General features: G+C 43.4%; 1 protein-coding gene across 2 annotated transcripts in view; it reads left to right on the top strand.

Annotated features, from left to right (window-relative positions):
- Prpsap2 (phosphoribosyl pyrophosphate synthetase associated protein 2) overlaps positions 1-17,711 on the top strand; it is a 33,775-nt gene that overhangs the window by 2,585 nt on the left and 13,479 nt on the right. Inside the window, exons 2-8 of one of the 2 annotated variants that reach the window (XM_042673961.1) lie at positions 3,119-3,215; positions 3,471-3,621; positions 4,488-4,540; positions 8,354-8,420; positions 14,203-14,375; positions 15,230-15,345; positions 17,589-17,644. In XM_042673961.1, coding sequence (XP_042529895.1) covers positions 3,503-3,621; positions 4,488-4,540; positions 8,354-8,420; positions 14,203-14,375; positions 15,230-15,345; positions 17,589-17,644 — 584 coding nt within the window. In that variant the 5' untranslated portion in view covers positions 3,119-3,215; positions 3,471-3,502. The remainder of the gene's footprint in view (positions 1-3,118; positions 3,216-3,470; positions 3,622-4,487; positions 4,541-8,353; positions 8,421-14,202; positions 14,376-15,229; positions 15,346-17,588; positions 17,645-17,711) is intronic. The other variant, XM_042673962.1, reaches the window with a different exon arrangement.

Here is a 17,711-nt window from a genome sequence, read left to right as displayed (position 1 = left end):
GAAGACTGGGTACCCATGGCTCAAGCCTCTAATTCTAGGTCCTCAGGAGGCTGAGATCTGAGGATCATAATTTGAAGTAAGCCTGGCCAAGAAAGAGTGTAAGACTATTAGCTCCAGTTAACTACCAAAAAGCCAGAAGTGGAGCTGTGGCTCTAGTGGTAATTTTCCAGCCTTGAGCAAAAAATCCAAGGGACAAGTTCAAGCTAAGCTTAGCTAAGTTCAAAGCTAAGCCTTTAGTTCAAGTATGGGCACAACAACAATGAAAAGGCTACCACATAGAAAAAAGTATAGGTGTTTTTAAATGAATGCTAGTACATCAAAATCAGGTGATCTTTTTCAATGTGTTTTCATTCATAGACTTAGCAGATTCTTAAATTTCATTCAAAGAGAAGCAACGGAGCATGATTTGCTGAGTTTCTCCGGAAGGCTGTGTTTTCACACGTGCTATAAATAAACCTCACACATTCCAGAGTGAAATTAGGTTAAACATGAAAGCAGCTGTAGTTCATAAGAACAGTAAAAATGTTCTCTTTACTCTTCATTTCACATTAAACCTGGAACTAATGAGATGCCTGCCAGCCTTGCATATCATGTTCCTAAGAGTGGCCTTTTGGGGAGGTTGGTAAAAGCATAGTGTATGTTTGTAGCAAGAGAAAGAACTGAAACTAGAAACAGCCTTAGTATTTGAATGGCCTATAAATGAATACAGAGCATGAATATAGGTGTTTCTGATGTCTTCCTTATTGTTGGAGGATGGACTTACAAGAAGACTGAGCTGGGCATTGGTGACTCAGGCCTGTAATCCTAGCTACTCAGGAAGCTGAGATCTGAGGATTGCAGTTCAAAGCCAGCCCAGGCAGAAAAGTCCATGAGATTCTTATCTCCAGTAAACTACTCAGGAAAAGCCAGAAGTGGTGCTCTGGCTTAAGTGGTGAAGCACTAGCTTTGAGCAAAAGAAGCTGAGGGGACAGCACCCAGGCCCTCAGTTCAAGCCCCAGAACTGGTGCATGCGCATGAACATGAACACGAACACACACACACACACGAATACTTGTACTTTCTGTTAGAGGCTTCATATTTGAAGGTGAAAGGAGGGGTATAAAGATGACCACCACCTGTACATTGTGGTATTTGGTAGCTAATGAAAGGGTTAGAAGTTGATGTGTGCATTGTAGCATGTCCTGCATGCAGGGAATGGTGTCAGATGCTTGGCAGACATTTTACAGTAGGGGAGCTGCTTTTCACAGTTTCATGGATGAGGAACCTTAGAAAATGTTACAGAGATTTGAAGTAGCTTATGCCTTGCCATCATCTTGGAATAGGATCCCAGATGCACACAGGAGTTTGACTCCATAGTCTAACTAGAAGAGAATCTGTTTTATTTGTTTCTACTCTTGGACCTGTACCACAAGTGTCAAGAGTGCATCTAAGATCCCTCCCAATTCATGTTGGTGCTGTGGAGATGTCTTTTCACATACACTGGCCATTCTGCCCCATTCTCTTTGTTCTGTGCAGAGCTGCTTTTTACTTTTCTTTCTTTCTTTCTTTCTTTCTTTCTTTCTTTCTTTCTTTCTTTCTTTCTTTCTTTCTCTCTCTCTCTCTCTCTCTCCCTTCCTCCCTCCCTCCCTCTCTTCTCCCTCTCCCTCTCCCTCTCCTTCCCTCCCCTCTTTCCTCTCTCTTCTCCCCTCTCCCCTCTCCTTCCCCCTCCCTCCCAGTCCTGAGGCTTAAACTCAAGGCCTGAGCACTGTCCCTGAGCTTCTTTTGCTCAAGGCTAGCACTCTACCACTTGAGCCCCAGCACCACTTCTTGTGGTACTGAGGAATGGAACCCAGGCTTTGTGTATGCTAGGCAAGCACTGTACCAGCCCGAGCCGCTTTTTTTCTTTAAGCAAGAATTGGCATCATTTTTCTGTAAAGGGCCACATATATTATTGTTTCCAGGAACCATTGACAAGCAAATGAGCTAGGGAGCTGATTTGGCTTGTGGGCTGATTCCTGCTCTTAGCCACTTTGCATGGCAGATGCCAGTGGTCCTCCCTGGGCTCTATAGGACTTTGATTGGTGTACATACAGTTGAGCTTGCAGCTCAAAGGATTAAAGTGAATTAGGTCAGCTTAAGCTGCACAGTAGCCCATTACTTCTCCATTTGGGAGTGCTGGGCTCTCACTGGCAATGCCCCTTCAAGGTTGCTCTTTTAGAACTACACTCAGGCTAGTGGGGCTGTGCTCTGAGCCAGCTAACTGTGTGACCCACTGGTTCTGCAGCATGAGTGTGGGAGGCCAGTTGAGGACAGGGAGCTGGCCAAAAGCATGTCCACCCTATTCAAGACCAGGCAGCAGTTAGCAAGAGCCAGGCCACTCATCTATGTAACTGTGAAAATCAGCCCTTGGGGCTACTGTAAAATGTGTCTTCTAACCCAGGTTGTTTGGTGAAGAAGCTTATTGCAAATAGATTTGTAGCTTGTACTAGAAACAATGAAATATTGTCCACCCATAGTTTTCATAGAAGTCATATGTGTGAATGTGTGGAATAAATAGAAAAGGCCTGAGGTGCCCATATGCACCGTTGTTGGGGAAGAGCCTGGGGTTTGGACTACTCACTTTAGCCTTAACCAGCAGAGTTTTCCTAAGATGTTGTGTTAGTATATTTTCCTAGGAGGGTGTGTTTGTATATTCTGTGGGTAATTAAAATTTGAGAATGGCAAATGGACTTTCAGCTTTGTCTCCACTAGCCTCCCCAGCTATCTCAAGTAAACACACAAGCAAATGCTGTGGCTTGCTAGGAACTCTGCAGCCTATGGGGTTGTTGCTCTTTCATCCAGCCCAGCCAAGCCCAGCCCAGCCTGAGTAGATGTCCACCTCTGGGACTAGGCCAGGTCCTCTTGATGTGGGAAAACTGTGGATAGTAGACTACCACAAGGATAGTTTTCTTAACTTTTCTTCAAAGTGTTATCTGTGGAGGAAAAGGATGACGAAGGTCAGTTTTAGACTTGCCATGGGGCAGGATTTATGGGAAATAACTGTTGTTGAAAAGCTTGGGGTAGATGGATTTATTCTTTAAGGATCAGCCAGTTTATGTTCTTGCTAATGGCTCTGCCATTTTTCTGTGTGTTAATGCAGGAGGAATTCTGTTATCAGAGAATAACAGGAGGTTGTCCATAATTGACTTTATTCCAGCACACAGTAAAACTCTGAGCTCTTCAGCTCCACCTTTCTTGTAAGTTTATCATTTATTCCCAATGGTCATAAAAAGTAAATCATGATGACACATCTCCATCAGTTTGCAATCCTAAAATCAAATGAGCTTTGTGTTTGTCCCCGTGTGTATGAACATATGTGTGTGTGTCCTTCTAATAAAAGACAACATGGTGGTACATGGTTCTCCGTCAGCTGAATTCATTTGCTATTAAAAATCCATACAGGTGCATTTCCTAACAGATGACAGTTCTTAATACATGTCACATCCTTCCAGGCTCTGAGAATTGGAAAACCAAGAAGGTTTTGATGTTTTGTGTGGCGCCACCTGAATTAGAAGCCAAGATGAATGTACCCAAAGGAGGTCTGGTGTTGTTTTCAGCAAATTCCAACTCATCGTGTATGGAGCTTTCAAAGAAAATTGCCGAGTGAGTTATAATTTACTGTCTACATCTGCGTTCAGTATGAAATGACTTAAATTTGATAACAAGCTTAGTGGTGATCATCAGGCTTAAGAGTTGATGTCTTATGGTAGTATCTGCATAGAGCAGTGCTGATCTTTGTGTATCACTGTTCCCTGCATATTCAGGCAGCAAACACTTACTGAGTACCTGACAGATTGTTATGGGTACTCTTTTGTGGAATTGCCATTTAGCCAACAGAAAAATGACTACTATGGGAATAACTTAGAGCTATGGCTGAGTACATTTTAGATAGTAAATGAACATTGAACCGCTGCTGTGTAGGAGTCATCTAGCTAGATGGGGTTAACAGTAAGCTGGCCATTCAGCTTTTCTTCTCATAAAATTTTCATTTCATTATGAGAACCAGACAAGAAGCAACTCAGCCTACAAAACTATTTCAGATAGTAGCAAGTGCCAGGAAGAAGGCAGTGGGAAAGTCAGGATGGGGCACGGTTTAATGCCTTAACGTGGGTTGATGGGTCACATTATGTGACCTGAATGAGCTACCAACTGAAGTTTGGAGCAGAGCCCTGTCGGCAATGTGGGGATTTGAAAGGGAGGCATTAGTGTTTATTGAGGATGTAAGCTGGTGGACAGAGACTACCAGGACAATGGTGAAGTGGGCAGAGTTCAACTAGGTAGGTCTTGGATAGACATGAAGTGAAAGTGAGGTGTAGGCAATGAACCAAGAGGACAATTGAATACTGATTTCGAGTTTTGTAATAAGAACACTTTATTTTTCTTTTACCAATTTATATGTCATCTTAAACAGCGAAGGTATTGGGTCTGTTCTGTTGCTTTCTAAACTTTACCTTCTTTTTCTTCTCTAGGCGACTGGGGGTGGAGATGGGCAAAGTGCAGGTTTACCAGGAACCTAACAGAGGTGAGCTATCTTGGACATGTGTCTCTTAATCTTTCTGTGATATGTAGTGTATGGGCTCAGGGCTTCATCTCTCACTGTGAAACAGTTTGATTCATTTGTCCAGTTAGTGCTTTAACAAGCAAAGTGGAGACAAGGGTATTTTTTTACCCAGCTGGTCAACTGAATGAAAACATGAGCTCAGCTTTGGTTAAATTTATGTTATCTTAGTCAATAGAGTAATCCTGAACACCTGTAGTGTCAGTTGGTTATCCTGTGAATGTGTTTGTGTGTGAATACGTGTGTGTGTGTGAATGCACACTTGTGCTGCTTACTGTTAGTGAACCCAGAGTGTTATGCATGCTAAACATGGTACTGTTACTCTGAACTTTGTACCTAACATCATCTCTTAGGGATATGTGAATGTAAGTGTGTATGTGTAAGAGAGAGAAAAAGAGAGCAAGTAAGAATGTACATGTACTGGAACTTGAACTCAGTGCTTTCATGCTCTCCTTGCCTTTTTTTCCCTCAAGACTGGAGCTTTACCAAGAAGCTATACCTTTACTTCTAGCTTTTTGCTGGTTAACTGGAGTCTTTGGGGTTTGTTTGTCCTGGCTAGCTCTGAACCAAGATCTACATCTTAGCCTCCTGAGTAGCTAGGATTATAGGTGTTAACCACTGGCACTGGCACATTCTTTTTGTAGACATGCATTCCGTATTTTTCCTCTTTGCAGGGCCTTCTACATGTAGGCAAGTGCTCTACCACTGCTTGCTTGGCTGGCACTCTGATACTGGAGCCATCCTCTAGCCTGGCTTTTTGCTCGTTATTTTGGAGTCTCAAGAACTTTTCTGCCCAAGTTAGCTTTGAACCTTAGTCCTCAGAACAGTCTTCTGAGTAGTTAGGATTACAAGTATTACTTGGTAGTTTAAGCTATCAGTGCCTGTCTTAAGAATAAACACTTTTAGGCTGGGAAGGTGGCTCAGTGGTAGGGTGCTCACCTTTCATGCTTGAGGCCCTGGGTTCGATTCCTCAGCACCACATAAGCAGAAAAAAAAAGCCAGAAGTGGTGCTGTGGCTCAAGTGGTAGAGTGCTAGCCTTGAGCTAAAGAGCTGAGGGACAGTACCCAGGCCCAGAGTTCAGGCCCCATGACCAGACCCAAAAAAAAAAAAAAAAGAATAAACACTTTCTTGTACATAAATAGAATACTGTTGTTATATTTAAAGAAATTAATAATATGTCTTTAATTGTTGTTTTATATTTAGATTACTCCATTTTCCTGACTTTTTTGCTTTTTTTTTTCTCCCATTCCCCCCCCCCCCCGACTTTTTTGCTTTTTAACTCAAAGCATGCTATTTTGTTAAGTGGGCCAGCCAGCCTACCTGCCTTCCTTTTTTTGCCTGAACGGGAAAAGAACTCAGGGCTTTGTGCTTGCTAAGCAGGTACTCTACTCTTCTTATTTTTGAAATAGGATCTTACTGTATGCCTGGATCATCATCTTTCCTTTTTTTTTTGTCCAGTTCTGGCGCTTGAGCTCAGGGCCTAGGCACTGTATCTAAGCTTCTTTTGTTCAGGACTAGCCCTCTACCACTTGAGCCACAGCTCTACTTCTGGCTTTTTCTGTTTGTATGGTCCTGAGGAATCGATCCCAGGGCTTCATGTATGCTAGTCAAACATTCTACCACTAAGCCGCATTCCCAGCCTTTTTTTTTTTTTTTTTAAGATACCAAGATTTGAACTTAGAGGCCTGCACTTGCTAGGCAGATTCTTTACTATTGAGCCACTCTAGCCCTCTTGCACTGTTTTTTTGTTGAGATAAGTTTTCAGCTTCCACCTGGGTGTGTGCCTGTACCGCCATCCACTTACATTACTGTTGTAATTGGGATGGCAAGTGTGGGCCGCATGCCCAGTTTCTTCTATTGAAATGGACTCGTGAATTTTCTGCTCATGCTGGCCGAGAAACCACAGTCCTCTTGATCTCAGCCTCTCCCATACAGCTAGGGTAACAGTTGTGTACATGCCAATGGTTTTAGATGTTTATAGGTGTGTATTCCTGGGCTGGCCTTGATCCATCATCCTGATCCCAGCCTCCAAAGCAGCTTGGCTTATAGGCAAGAGTCCCCAACATTGGGCTTGTTCCTCTTATTTATGCTTCTCACCTTGTCTGGAGTGATAGATATGTGTCACCATACCTAGGGATTGGCCTGGAACTGTGATCTTCCCAATTTCAATCTTTTACATAACTGAGATGACAGGCATGCCATACCACACCCAGCTGTTATTAGTTGAGATGAGATCTCATGAACTTCAACCTCCTCCTCCTCCTCCTCCTCTTCTTCCTCCTCCTCCCTCTCCTCCTCCTCCTTCTTCCTTTCTTCCTCTTCTTTTTTGCCTCAGGCTGGTCTTGAACTGTAATCTTTGTAATCTTCACCTTCCAAATAGCTTTGATTATAGGCCTGAGCTTCTAGCACCCAGCTTGAGTATATGTTTTTCATATTCTTTTAGCCTTTTCTATTCTAGAACGATCTTTTACCTGTTCTTCCTTCTTCCTGTGACCCTGACTGTTGCAGTCTTGTAGAATGTGCCATTCTGGATTTATGCAGTTGTTTCCTTACAGCTGGTCCAGTTGTCTGAGAGGAATATATTGAATCTTACAGTTTCCACCACATACAGCATTGTGTGCCTCTATTCTTTGTTAATGTTGGTTGAGTGAGCACAAAGCTCCCTCACAGGTACTGTGCTCACATGTGAAGGCTGAGAAGCCCAGAGTCAGAAAGGTGACTCCCACTGAAGGCTGTCATCTAACTAAGTCTGTGTAAAAATGTGATTTATTATGTGTTATTATACTATAGGTTATTGTTATAGAAACTAAAGCCAGTGAGGTTTGAAATGGTGCCAGTTTCTGTATTTCATAGCATTAAAAATTGATGCAGGGGCTGGGAAGATGGCTCAGTGGTAGAGCCCTTGCCTTGCTGCATGAGGCCCTGAGTTCGATTCCTCAGCACCACATAAGAAAAAAGAAAAAGCGGGGCGCTGGTGGCTCACGCCTGTAATCCTAGCTACTCAGGAGGCTAAGATCTGAGGATCGCAGTTCAAAGCCAGCCCGGGCAGGAGAGACTGTGAGACTCCTATCTCCAATAAACCACCAGAAAACCAGAAGTGGCGCTGTAGCTCAAGTGGTAGAGCGCTCGCCTTGAGCTGAAGAGCTGAGGGACAGCGCCCAGGCCCCAGAGTTCAAGCCCCACGACCGACAAAAAAAAACAAAAGAAAAAAGCCAGAAGTGGCGCTGTGGCTCAAGTGGTAGAGCGCTAGCCTTGAGCTGAAGAGCTGAGGGACAGCACCCAGGCCCAGAGTTCAGGCCCCACGACCGGACCCAAAAAAAAGAAAAAAAAAAATTGATGCAAAAAAAAATTTGTGCATTTAAAAATTTTTGAACTACAAGGGAAGGAATGACAATATCCAAAAAGAAATCTATTACCTGACTTATGTAATTGTAACCACTCTCTGTACATCACTTTTATAATAACAATAAAAAAATTAAACGTTGGCCAGACACCGGTGGGTCACGCCTATAATCCTGGCTACTCAGGAGGCTAAGATCTGAGGATCTAGGTTCAAAGCCAGCCCGGGCAGGAAAGTCTAAGAGACTTTTATCTCCAAGAAACCACTAGAAAAAAAACCGGAAGTGGCATTGTGGCTCAAGTGGTAGAGCACTCGCCTTGAGCTGAAGAGCACAGGACAGCGCCCAAGCCCAGAGTTCAAGCCCCACAACCAACAACAACAACAAAAAAAATTGAACTAATATGCCTTCCCCTCCCTTTTTCCCTTTTCCTTTCAGAAACAAGAGTACAGATTCAAGAGTCTGTGAGGGGAAAAGATGTCTTCATCATCCAGACCATCTCAAAGTGAGTGACTGCTTAGCAGAGGTATTACCTTTCAAGTTGCTGTTCTGGCATGAATATAGAATACTAAACTATAGAATACTAAACGTTGGCCCTGCAGGAAGAATTAAGTCTTAAAATGGGACTCTTAAAATTCACTATATTTTCTGATATTAACTGCTGGCTTGTATGTGTTCTTGTGTTTTTCTTTTAAGAGACACTCTTACTTTGTTCCTCAGGCTGGCCCCAGATTTTTGGGTTCAAGTGATTCTCCTGCCGCACCCTCCAGAGTAGCTAGGACTCTACACATGTGCCCCCAGGCTTGTCTTTTTCTGGATGATGATGATGATGATGATGATGCCACAGTTCTGAGGGATTTGAACATAGTGGCTCATACTTGCTTGGCAAGTGCTAAACTACTGACTATGCCCCCCCAGTCTTTTTCTTGTTCATTTTGGTTTTGAGAGGATCTTGCTACCCTGCAGTTGTAAGAATTGGCCTTAAATTTACAATCTTCCTTTCCCTACCTTCTTATAAACAAATGTTACCATGCTCCCCTCTCCCCTTTTCTGCATTTGTTTTTGTGGGGTGTGGTACTAGGGTTTGAACTCAAGACCTTTTTTTTTTTTTTTTTTTTTTTTTGGTCCGGTTGTGGGGCCTGAACTCTGGGCCTGGGCGCTGTCCCTCAGCTCTTCAGCTCATAGCCACAGTGCCACTTCTGGCTTTTTTGTTTTTGCTTATGTGGTGCTGAGGAATCGAACCCAGGGCCTCAGGCATGCAAGGCAAGCACTCTACCACTGAGCCACCTTCCCAGCCCCTGAACTCAAGACCTTTTTAACCCTTGAATAACTTGCTTGCTTGATGATGCTATACCACTTGATTCATTTGTGGTCTCTCAGTCTTTTTTGTCCAAGCTAGCCTTGAACACTGATACTCTGGATTTCAGCCTCCTGAGTAGCTGGAATTCCAGATGTGGGCTATCAGCACTTGGCATCTTTCCTGTATACTACCTCCCCACCCCACCCCACCCCCTGCCAGTCCTGAGTCCTGTCCCTGAGCTTTTTCAGCTTGAGGCCAGTGATTTACCATTTGAGCCACAGCTCCACTTTGGCTTTTTTTTTTTTTTTCTCAATCATGGGACTTGAACTCTAGACCTGGGCACTGTCTCTCAGCTCTTCAGCTTAAGGCAAGTGCCCTACCACTTGAGCCACAGAGCCACTTCCAGTTTTCTTGTGGTTTATTGGAGATAAGAGTCTCTGGACATTCCTGCCTGGGCTGGCTTTGAACCGTGACCCTCAGATTTCAGCCTCCTGAGTAGCTAGGATTACAGGCATAAGTCACCAGTACCCAACTTTTTTTGTAATTAATTAGAGATAAGAGTCTCATGGGCTTTCCTGCCAAGGCTGGCTTTGAACTGCAATCCTAAGATCTCAAGCCTCCTGAGTAGCAAGGATTATAGATGTAAGTTTACTCTTTTTTTTTTTTTTAATTTGTGCTGGTTCTGGAGCTTGAACTCAGGGCCTGGGTGCTGTCCCTGAACTCCTTTTGTACAAGGATAGTGCTTTACCATTTAAGCCACAGCACCACTTCCCTTTCCTATATTCTTGATGAATGGAAATAGAGGCTTTTGCTGATAAATGAGCTGAGAAGATAGGAGACTGGAGTGTAGGAATGTGTGCCTGTCTAGTGTGACACTGGAGTACATGGTGTAGAATTCTTGAAAGTGGCAGATGCATAAGCTGGGTGGAAATTAAGAGCTGTGAGCTTCTCTGTGCCACTTTCCTTCAGCAGAGAAAGTGATCATGTGAAATCTTGTTGTCCACTGTACATTGTCCCCAGATATTTCTGAAGACAGTTCTTAACTCAGTATAATTGTTTTTCTTTCTTTTGGTTTTCTTGTTCAGCAGTAGTTTCTGTATTCATCTTTTCCCCCATCCCCAGTATCTACAATGACCACATTGCTCTGGGTGAGGGAAGGAATGGAATGAGATAGGCCTCAAGTAACCTGGCCTTGGCTAACAGAGAGGGCAGCTCAGTGACTGGAAGTGGCCAGATGACCTCCAACTGATAAGCCTTCTTTGTCCTGCCTGTACCATTATGGATTAAGAAGATGCACGGTGGGAAGTGGAGGTATATTCCAGTGGTAAACCTCCAGCTTTATACTTTATTTGTCTTGAGCAAATAAAGCTAAGCAAGAGTTCAAGGCCTAATATTGGCACACAAAAAGAATTTTTTTTAAAAAAGAAGTACAAAATATAATACTGCAGCATGAGTATTATTTTGAGCCAAAGACATTTGAGAATCCGTAGAGGCAGAAAGAAAACTTTCTGAATTTCCCTTATCTGTCTAAAAATGAAAGAATTCAGGGCTCACAGATGTCCCAAAAGAATTCAGGTGAGGTAGATCTCCCTGGAGTTTGAGTGTTGGAAGCCTAGGAGGAGAATCTGTCCAAGATAAGAAATCATAAAACCAAGTCCTATTTCCCAACTAGTCTCCTGGGGCCTGGTTATCTTTTCACTGAAGTTACTTCCTTAAGTCCCCTTTCTCTTCTCTTCCTCTGTTAGGTGGTATATAACAAAGCCCTATGCTTTTGCAAATGCAAGAAAAGTTAGTTTGGATAACGCATCATTTTTTAGCTTAGAAAGTCTGAATAGTGAGTTTAGATGTATACACATGCACATAATACTTATAGAATGGTGAGTTTAGCTGTACATACATGCACATACACTTTTATAGAATAAGCACCAAAATAAGGGAAGAAAAGCTCAATTTCAGGGGAATTTATTCTTGAGACTCTTGCTTTCACCTAAACGGCACATACCTGCCTTGTGCTTTGCTTGCTCAGCATGGAGTCATACCACCCAGCTGTTGGAAGAGCAATGTCACTACTTCCCATCCCCTGGAAAGCTTATGTGAGATGAGGAGGGGCATGGCTGGCCTTTCTGTGGTGCTCTTACTCCCTTTTCTGCCAGCTGAGCAACCTCTGTGCCTACATCTCTCTCTTCCTTCTACATTGGAAGAGATGTATAAGCACTGGGTTTCTTTACACTGCTTCTGGGCATCTGCAGTACTCTATCCATTGTAGGCGCAGTGGGATTCCATTGGATAAATGCAGAAGTTGTGTGGATTGGCCTGGAAGAGTAGGTGAGAAGAAGTAGGTGTTAATGGTCCAGTTGAATCAGAATTGGGCATTCAGAAGGGTGACTCTGCTAGGCCTTCCATTTTCATGTCCTTTCATGTCTTTCCCCTTTAGTTGTTTGATTGCTTCAACATTGCCTTTTGTCAGTTCCTGTTTCTCTAGTAACAAACACCCAGATGCCCTTTATATTTCCCCCACATTTCCTTCTGTGTCATTCCATGTCCCATGTGTGCCATGCATGGTCAGGTCCTCAGGTTTTCAGTGTTGTCCAGGTTGTAGGAACCCAGGTGTCTGGGTCTTCTTCCTGAAATATCATGAACTAGTCTGAACACTTTGGGGTGTCAGATACAACTGTTACTCCATTTTAATATTTATTTCCATATGCATTGCAACACTGAGGATCATACTAGAGTCTCTCAGTTACTGGGCAAGCACTCTACTACCAAGCTACACCCCAACCTGTTACTTCATTTTTGTACAGGTGGGTTGTAACTACTGAAAGTAGATGGCAGATTTTTCCATGAAGAACATTTGGTCCATCTAACGAGCATGAGGCACTGAGTTCAGACCCCAGTGAGATGAAAGAAAGGAGGGAAGGAAAAGAAAGAAGGAAGGAAAGAAAGAAGGAAAGAAAACTGTGTTTGTTAGCTGAAGTTGTCCTGTAATTCATACAAGGCTTTCATCACTTGGGTAGTAAGAGGTCTTATTTTCTTGTGCACCTGTTTGGGACCCCCAGAGTGACTACTGGAGATCAGATTCTCTGTTCATCCTTCTGCACAGAATGTTCTCTGAAAGTGTGGATGCCTACTATCTATTTGGGAACAAGTAGTATTGCATGTCTGTGATATTGAGTTAATGTATTAGTTGTAAGATGTCTTTGTGTTTGACACAAGTTAGTGCTATGGTGCTTGTGTCCTAGTGGAGGAAGACAGAGTAGATCAAAGAATACCCAGCATGTCAAAGGCATAATAAAATGGAATGACAAAGAGAAGGCCGTGATGGTGATGAGCAGGTAGAGGGGCCAGCAAGGCCTGCCTATCATGAAAGGGACATTGGAAAAATATCCGTGGAAGGGCAGGGAGGGAGCTAGGCCCTCTAAGGCAGTGAATGATCCAGGAGGACTGAGCAGAGTTGAGTATAGTGGATTGAGGAGGTAGAAGGTGGAGATGGGTGGGGGGCCAGAAGTTGAAGGGACCTTGGGCTCCAGACAGACAGAATGAAAGCCACCCTTTCACTCTAAGAGCAAAGGCTCCAGGAAGGGGAGAGACCAGTGAGATAGTGGGAAGGAGGGTGGACTAATAAGAGGAGAGATTTTTGTTTTGTTTTATTTTGTTTTTATGCCAATATTGAGGCTTGAACTCAGGGCGTGGACACTGTCCCATAGTTTTTTATGCTCAAGGCTGGCACTCTTCCACTGGAGCCACAGGTCCACTTCCAGCTTTTTAGCTATTGGAGATAAGAATCTCATGAACCTTCCTGTCTGGGTTGGCTTTGAACTGCTATCCTCAGATCTCAGCCTCCTGAGTAGCTAGTATTATAGACACGAGTCACTGACACCCAGTTTTTGTCCTGAGTGACCAGGAAGTGTGGCCAGCAGCTGAGCCACTGATCTGGTGACTCAGACATTTGCAGGCAATGCCATTCAGGTGTAACCATGTAGCAGTGGTAGGATTAGTTTGACCAAGTTTACAGGGGGAGTGTTGGACCGTGAGAGTCGCCAGCATTTATAAAGCTGCACCATTGAATGAAAAGCCCAAGGGGTGAGGGAGACAAGAGAAGCTGAATGCATGATTAGGTGGGAGAAGGGAACCAGCAAAGGATTCCTAGGAGGCAGAATATGGCCACAGGGACATCCTGGAAGCTGTGTGTAGGAGGCTGGGAAGGTGGCTCAGTGGTAGAGTTTGCCTTGCATTCATGAGGCCCTGGGTTCGATTCCTCAGCACCACATAAGTAGAAAAAAAGCACTGTGGCTCAAGTGGTAGAGCGCTAACCTTGAGCTGAAGAGCTGAGGGATAGTGCATAGGCCAAGAGTTCAGGCCCCACAACCAACAGAGAAAAAAAAATTTAAAGGGTCTCACAGACTTTCCTGCTGCCTTTGAACCAGGATACTCAGATCTCAGCCTCATGAGTGGCTAGGATTACAGATTTGAGCCTCTGGTGCCCAGCAGAAACTCTCTTCTGACAGTGTTTTTCTTTCTTTTTTTTTTTTTTTTGGGGGGGGGGGTCCGGTCGTGGGGTCTGAACTCTGAGTGGGCATTGTCCCTCAGTTCTTCAGCTCAAGGCTAGCGCTCTAATACTTGAACCACAGCGCCACTTGCGGCTTTTTTTTTTCTTTCTGCTTATGTGATGCTGAGGAATCAAACCCAGGGCCTCATGATGCAAGGCAAGCACTCTGCCACTGAGCCAACTTCCCAGCCTGGCAGTGTTTTTCTCACACAAAAGAAGTAGGGTCATCTCAGGGGGATCTGATAAGGGATCCAAGAGGTATAAGGAGCATGCTTCTGACACTTGGTTGCAGCAGGGAACTATTACTATTAGCTCTGTTTGTGTTTTGGTGCCAAAGATTGAGCCAGAGTCTTAAACATGCTAAGCACACACCACAGAGCTCCAGCCCTAGCCCAAAGGGGATAGTAACACCTCTCCATGGGATTTCTGTCTGGGTTTCAGGGATGTGAACACCACCATCATGGAGCTCCTCATTATGGTGTATGCATGTAAGACTTCTTGTGCCAAGAGCATCATTGGCGTGATCCCCTACTTTCCCTACAGCAAGCAGTGCAAGATGAGGAAGAGAGGGTCCATAGTCTCTAAATTGCTGGCTTCTATGATGTGCAAAGCTGGTAAGTAAGAATGGCAGTCCTTTCACAGTTAATTACAGGCCTTGAAGTTTTATTTTCCTTAGACATTTCAAAGCATTGTCTTAACTAAATTAGAATGCTGAACAGTAAAAACAGCAGCCCAGCATTTACAGACAGTTTACACAGTAGTTCATCTTTTCCATAAGGTATATGTGCCAAGACTTCTAATGGATGCCTGAAGTCACAGGCAGTTACTACAGTACTGAAATGGTGCATCTGCAACTCAGATGGATACTAAGTGACTAACGGGTGGGTAGCATATATAGCGTAGACCCACTGGCCTGAGTAGTAAGTAGAATAACATGAGACTTGATCACGCTACTCCTGTGAGTAGTAAGTAGAATAACTTGAGACTTGATCACGCTACTCCTGAGAGACATTATTTTATTTTTTAGCGGCATTTCTATTTTGCTATCATCACTGATATTTCTGTGCTTTCAATTATTTCAAAAATTGTGTATCATGGGCTGGGAAGTTGGCTCAGTGGTAGAGTGCTTGCCTTGCATGCCTGAGACCCTGGGTTCGATTCCTCAGCACCACATAAGCAAAATGAAAAAAGCCGGAAGTGGTGCTGTGGCTCAAGTGGTAGAGTGCTAGCATTGAACTGAAGAGTTGAGGGACAGCACCCAAGCCCAGAGTTCAGGCCCCACGACCGGACCCAAAAAAAATTGTGTATCATATAATACTAAACAACCTGAACAACAAAAGTGCTAGGTTTTGTGGTAGAAGAACAATTTTTCAGTTATTTATTAAATATAGTGTATTACTCTATACAGTATTTCTTACAGTACAACTTCTTTGTAAGCTTTGTATTTCTATCTATTTTATTTTTGAAGGTCTGACTCATCTTATTACTATGGATTTACACCAGAAAGAAATACAGGGCTTCTTCAATATTCCTGTTGATAATTTAAGAGCATCTCCCTTCCTGTTACAGTACATTCAAGAAGAGGTAAGCTAGCTCAGATTTTTTTTCTTTTTTGGCAGTATTAGGGCTTACATGCTTGCTAGGTAGGTATTCTACTGCTTGAACCATGCCTCTATACTTTTGTGCTCTGGTCACTTTTTAAATAAGTCTTGATTTTTGCCTGGGCCAGCCTGAACCACAATGTTCCTATTTATATTTCCTATTATTACTGAGATTACAGATGAATGTTACCACATCCAGCTTTTTATGTTGAAATTGGTGGGGCCGGGGGTGTCTCATAAACTTTTTTTTTTTTGACAGTCCTGGGGCTTGAACTCAGGGCCTGGGCACTATTCCTGAGCTTCTTTTGCTCAAGGCTAGCACTGTACCACTTGAGCCACAACACCCCTTCTGGCTTTTTCTGGTTATGTGGTACTGAGGAATTGAACCCAGGGCTTTGTGCATGCTAAGCAATCACTCTACCACTAAGCCACATTCTCAGCCCATAATAAATACTTTCTTTTTTTTTTTGGTCAGTCATGGGGCTTGAACCCTGGGCCTGGGCACTGTCCCTCAGCTCTTCAGCTACAGCGCCACTTTTCGTTTTCTGGTGGTTTATTGGAGATACAAGTCTCACAGACTTTTCCTGCCTGGGCTGGCTTTGAACCATGATCCTCAGATCTCGGCCTCCTTAATCGCTAGGATTACAGACGTGAGCCACAGCACCTGGGCTCCTCATAAACCTTTTTTGCCTAGACTGGCCTGGAAATTTGATTCTCCTAGTCTCAGCCTCCCAAGTAGCTGTAATTTTAGGTGTGAGATACTGGTACCCAGCTTTTTCTCAGTGTTTTGAGGCAGGGCCTCAGTATATAGCCCAGACTGGCCTTGAACTGAGCTCCTATTACCTCTGTCTCTTATACTGCGATTACAGGTATGTGCACCATTCCCAGCTCTTTTTTTTTTTTTCCTTAAGCTTAATATTTACCTTCTTTTGTGTAGCGTTCTGGGAAAACTCTTTGGCTTGATCCTCCCACATTTTCTGTTTGTTTGTTTGGTTTGGTTTTGGGTTTTCTTGTTTTTGTTTTTTGTCAGTTATGGGGCTTGAACTGGGCCTGGGCATTGTCCCTGAGCTCTTTTTGCTCTAGGCTAATGTTCTACCGCTTTGAGCCACACCTCCACTTCTGGTTCTTGAGAGGTTAATTAGAGATTAGAGTCTCACAGGGACTTTTCTGCCTGGGCTGGCTTCAAACCATAGCCCTCAGATCTCAGCCTCCTGAGTAACTAGGATTATAGGCATGAGCCACTGACACCCAGCCCACATTTGTTCTTATCATTTCTGCTGTTCAACCAGCCAACTCTTGAGGTTTGTATATATGTATGTATGGATGTATATATGTATGTATGTACTTTTTGTTGTTTTGGTAGTACTGGGGATTGAACTAAGGGCTGGGCATGTGGAACAGGCATTCTACCACTGAGCCAAGCCCCCAGACATTGTTTATTTGTTTGCTTGCTTTTTAAGGACATTTAACATCTTTTTAAAATAGCAATGGCTTGATTGTCCTTGGTCCATTAGTTTCCCCACAGTTCTCACTTGTTTGGACCACACTAGTTTGGACTGACAATTACTTTGATTTTTTAATTTAATTAATTTATTGAGTGATTGATTGATTGATTGAGATAGAATCTCATTGTATAACCTACACTGGCCTCAAACTGTTGGTCTTCCTGCCTCTCAGCCTCCTGAGTATCTGGGTTCACAAGCTGAGGCCTCCACTCCTAGCTTCTGTTGACTTTTTCAAAGCATACCTATATAGTCAGTATTTGCTGACTATATAGATCAATAGAGATGAGAGATAGTCACTGATTGCCCCTACTTTTAGAAAAAAAAAAAATCTTTATATCTCACACAAATTTTTCTAAGTAGGGACTAGGAAGTGATAGAGTATTTGCCTTGTATGCTTGAGGCCCTGGGTTTGATTCCTCAGCACCACATAAGCAGAAAAAGCCGGAAGTGGCACTGTGGCTCGGTAGAGTGCTAGCCTTGAGCTGAAGAGCTGAGGGACAGCACCCAGGCCCAGGCCCCTTGACCAAAAAAAAAAAATTCTAAGTAGGCAATAATTTTCATTTCAGGGACATTTTTGTCTTTTCCTTTCTTTTTTTTTTTTTTTTTTGTTGTTGTTGTTGCAAAATTTCCAAGTAAACCAGATGATGGTTTGAATCTTTTGGAATGTTCCTTTTTATTATTAAAGATATGGTGGTAATCCTTAGCCTGTTGTGTGTCACAGATCCCAGATTATAGGAATGCTGTTATTGTGGCCAAGTCTCCAGCCTCAGCCAAAAGGTAGGTGCGAACTCTTGGTTTTTCATAGATCTGCCTCTAATGAGATCTCTGTTGAGTCCCAGCATTC

Source organism: Dipodomys spectabilis, unplaced genomic scaffold (genome assembly GCF_019054845.1).
Source record: "Dipodomys spectabilis isolate Male_0828 unplaced genomic scaffold, ASM1905484v1 ptg000018l, whole genome shotgun sequence".
NCBI classification, from domain to species: domain Eukaryota; kingdom Metazoa; phylum Chordata; class Mammalia; order Rodentia; family Heteromyidae; genus Dipodomys; species Dipodomys spectabilis.
Note: the sequence above shows the minus strand (reverse complement) of the source record. Positions and strands in the feature narration are given on the sequence as shown.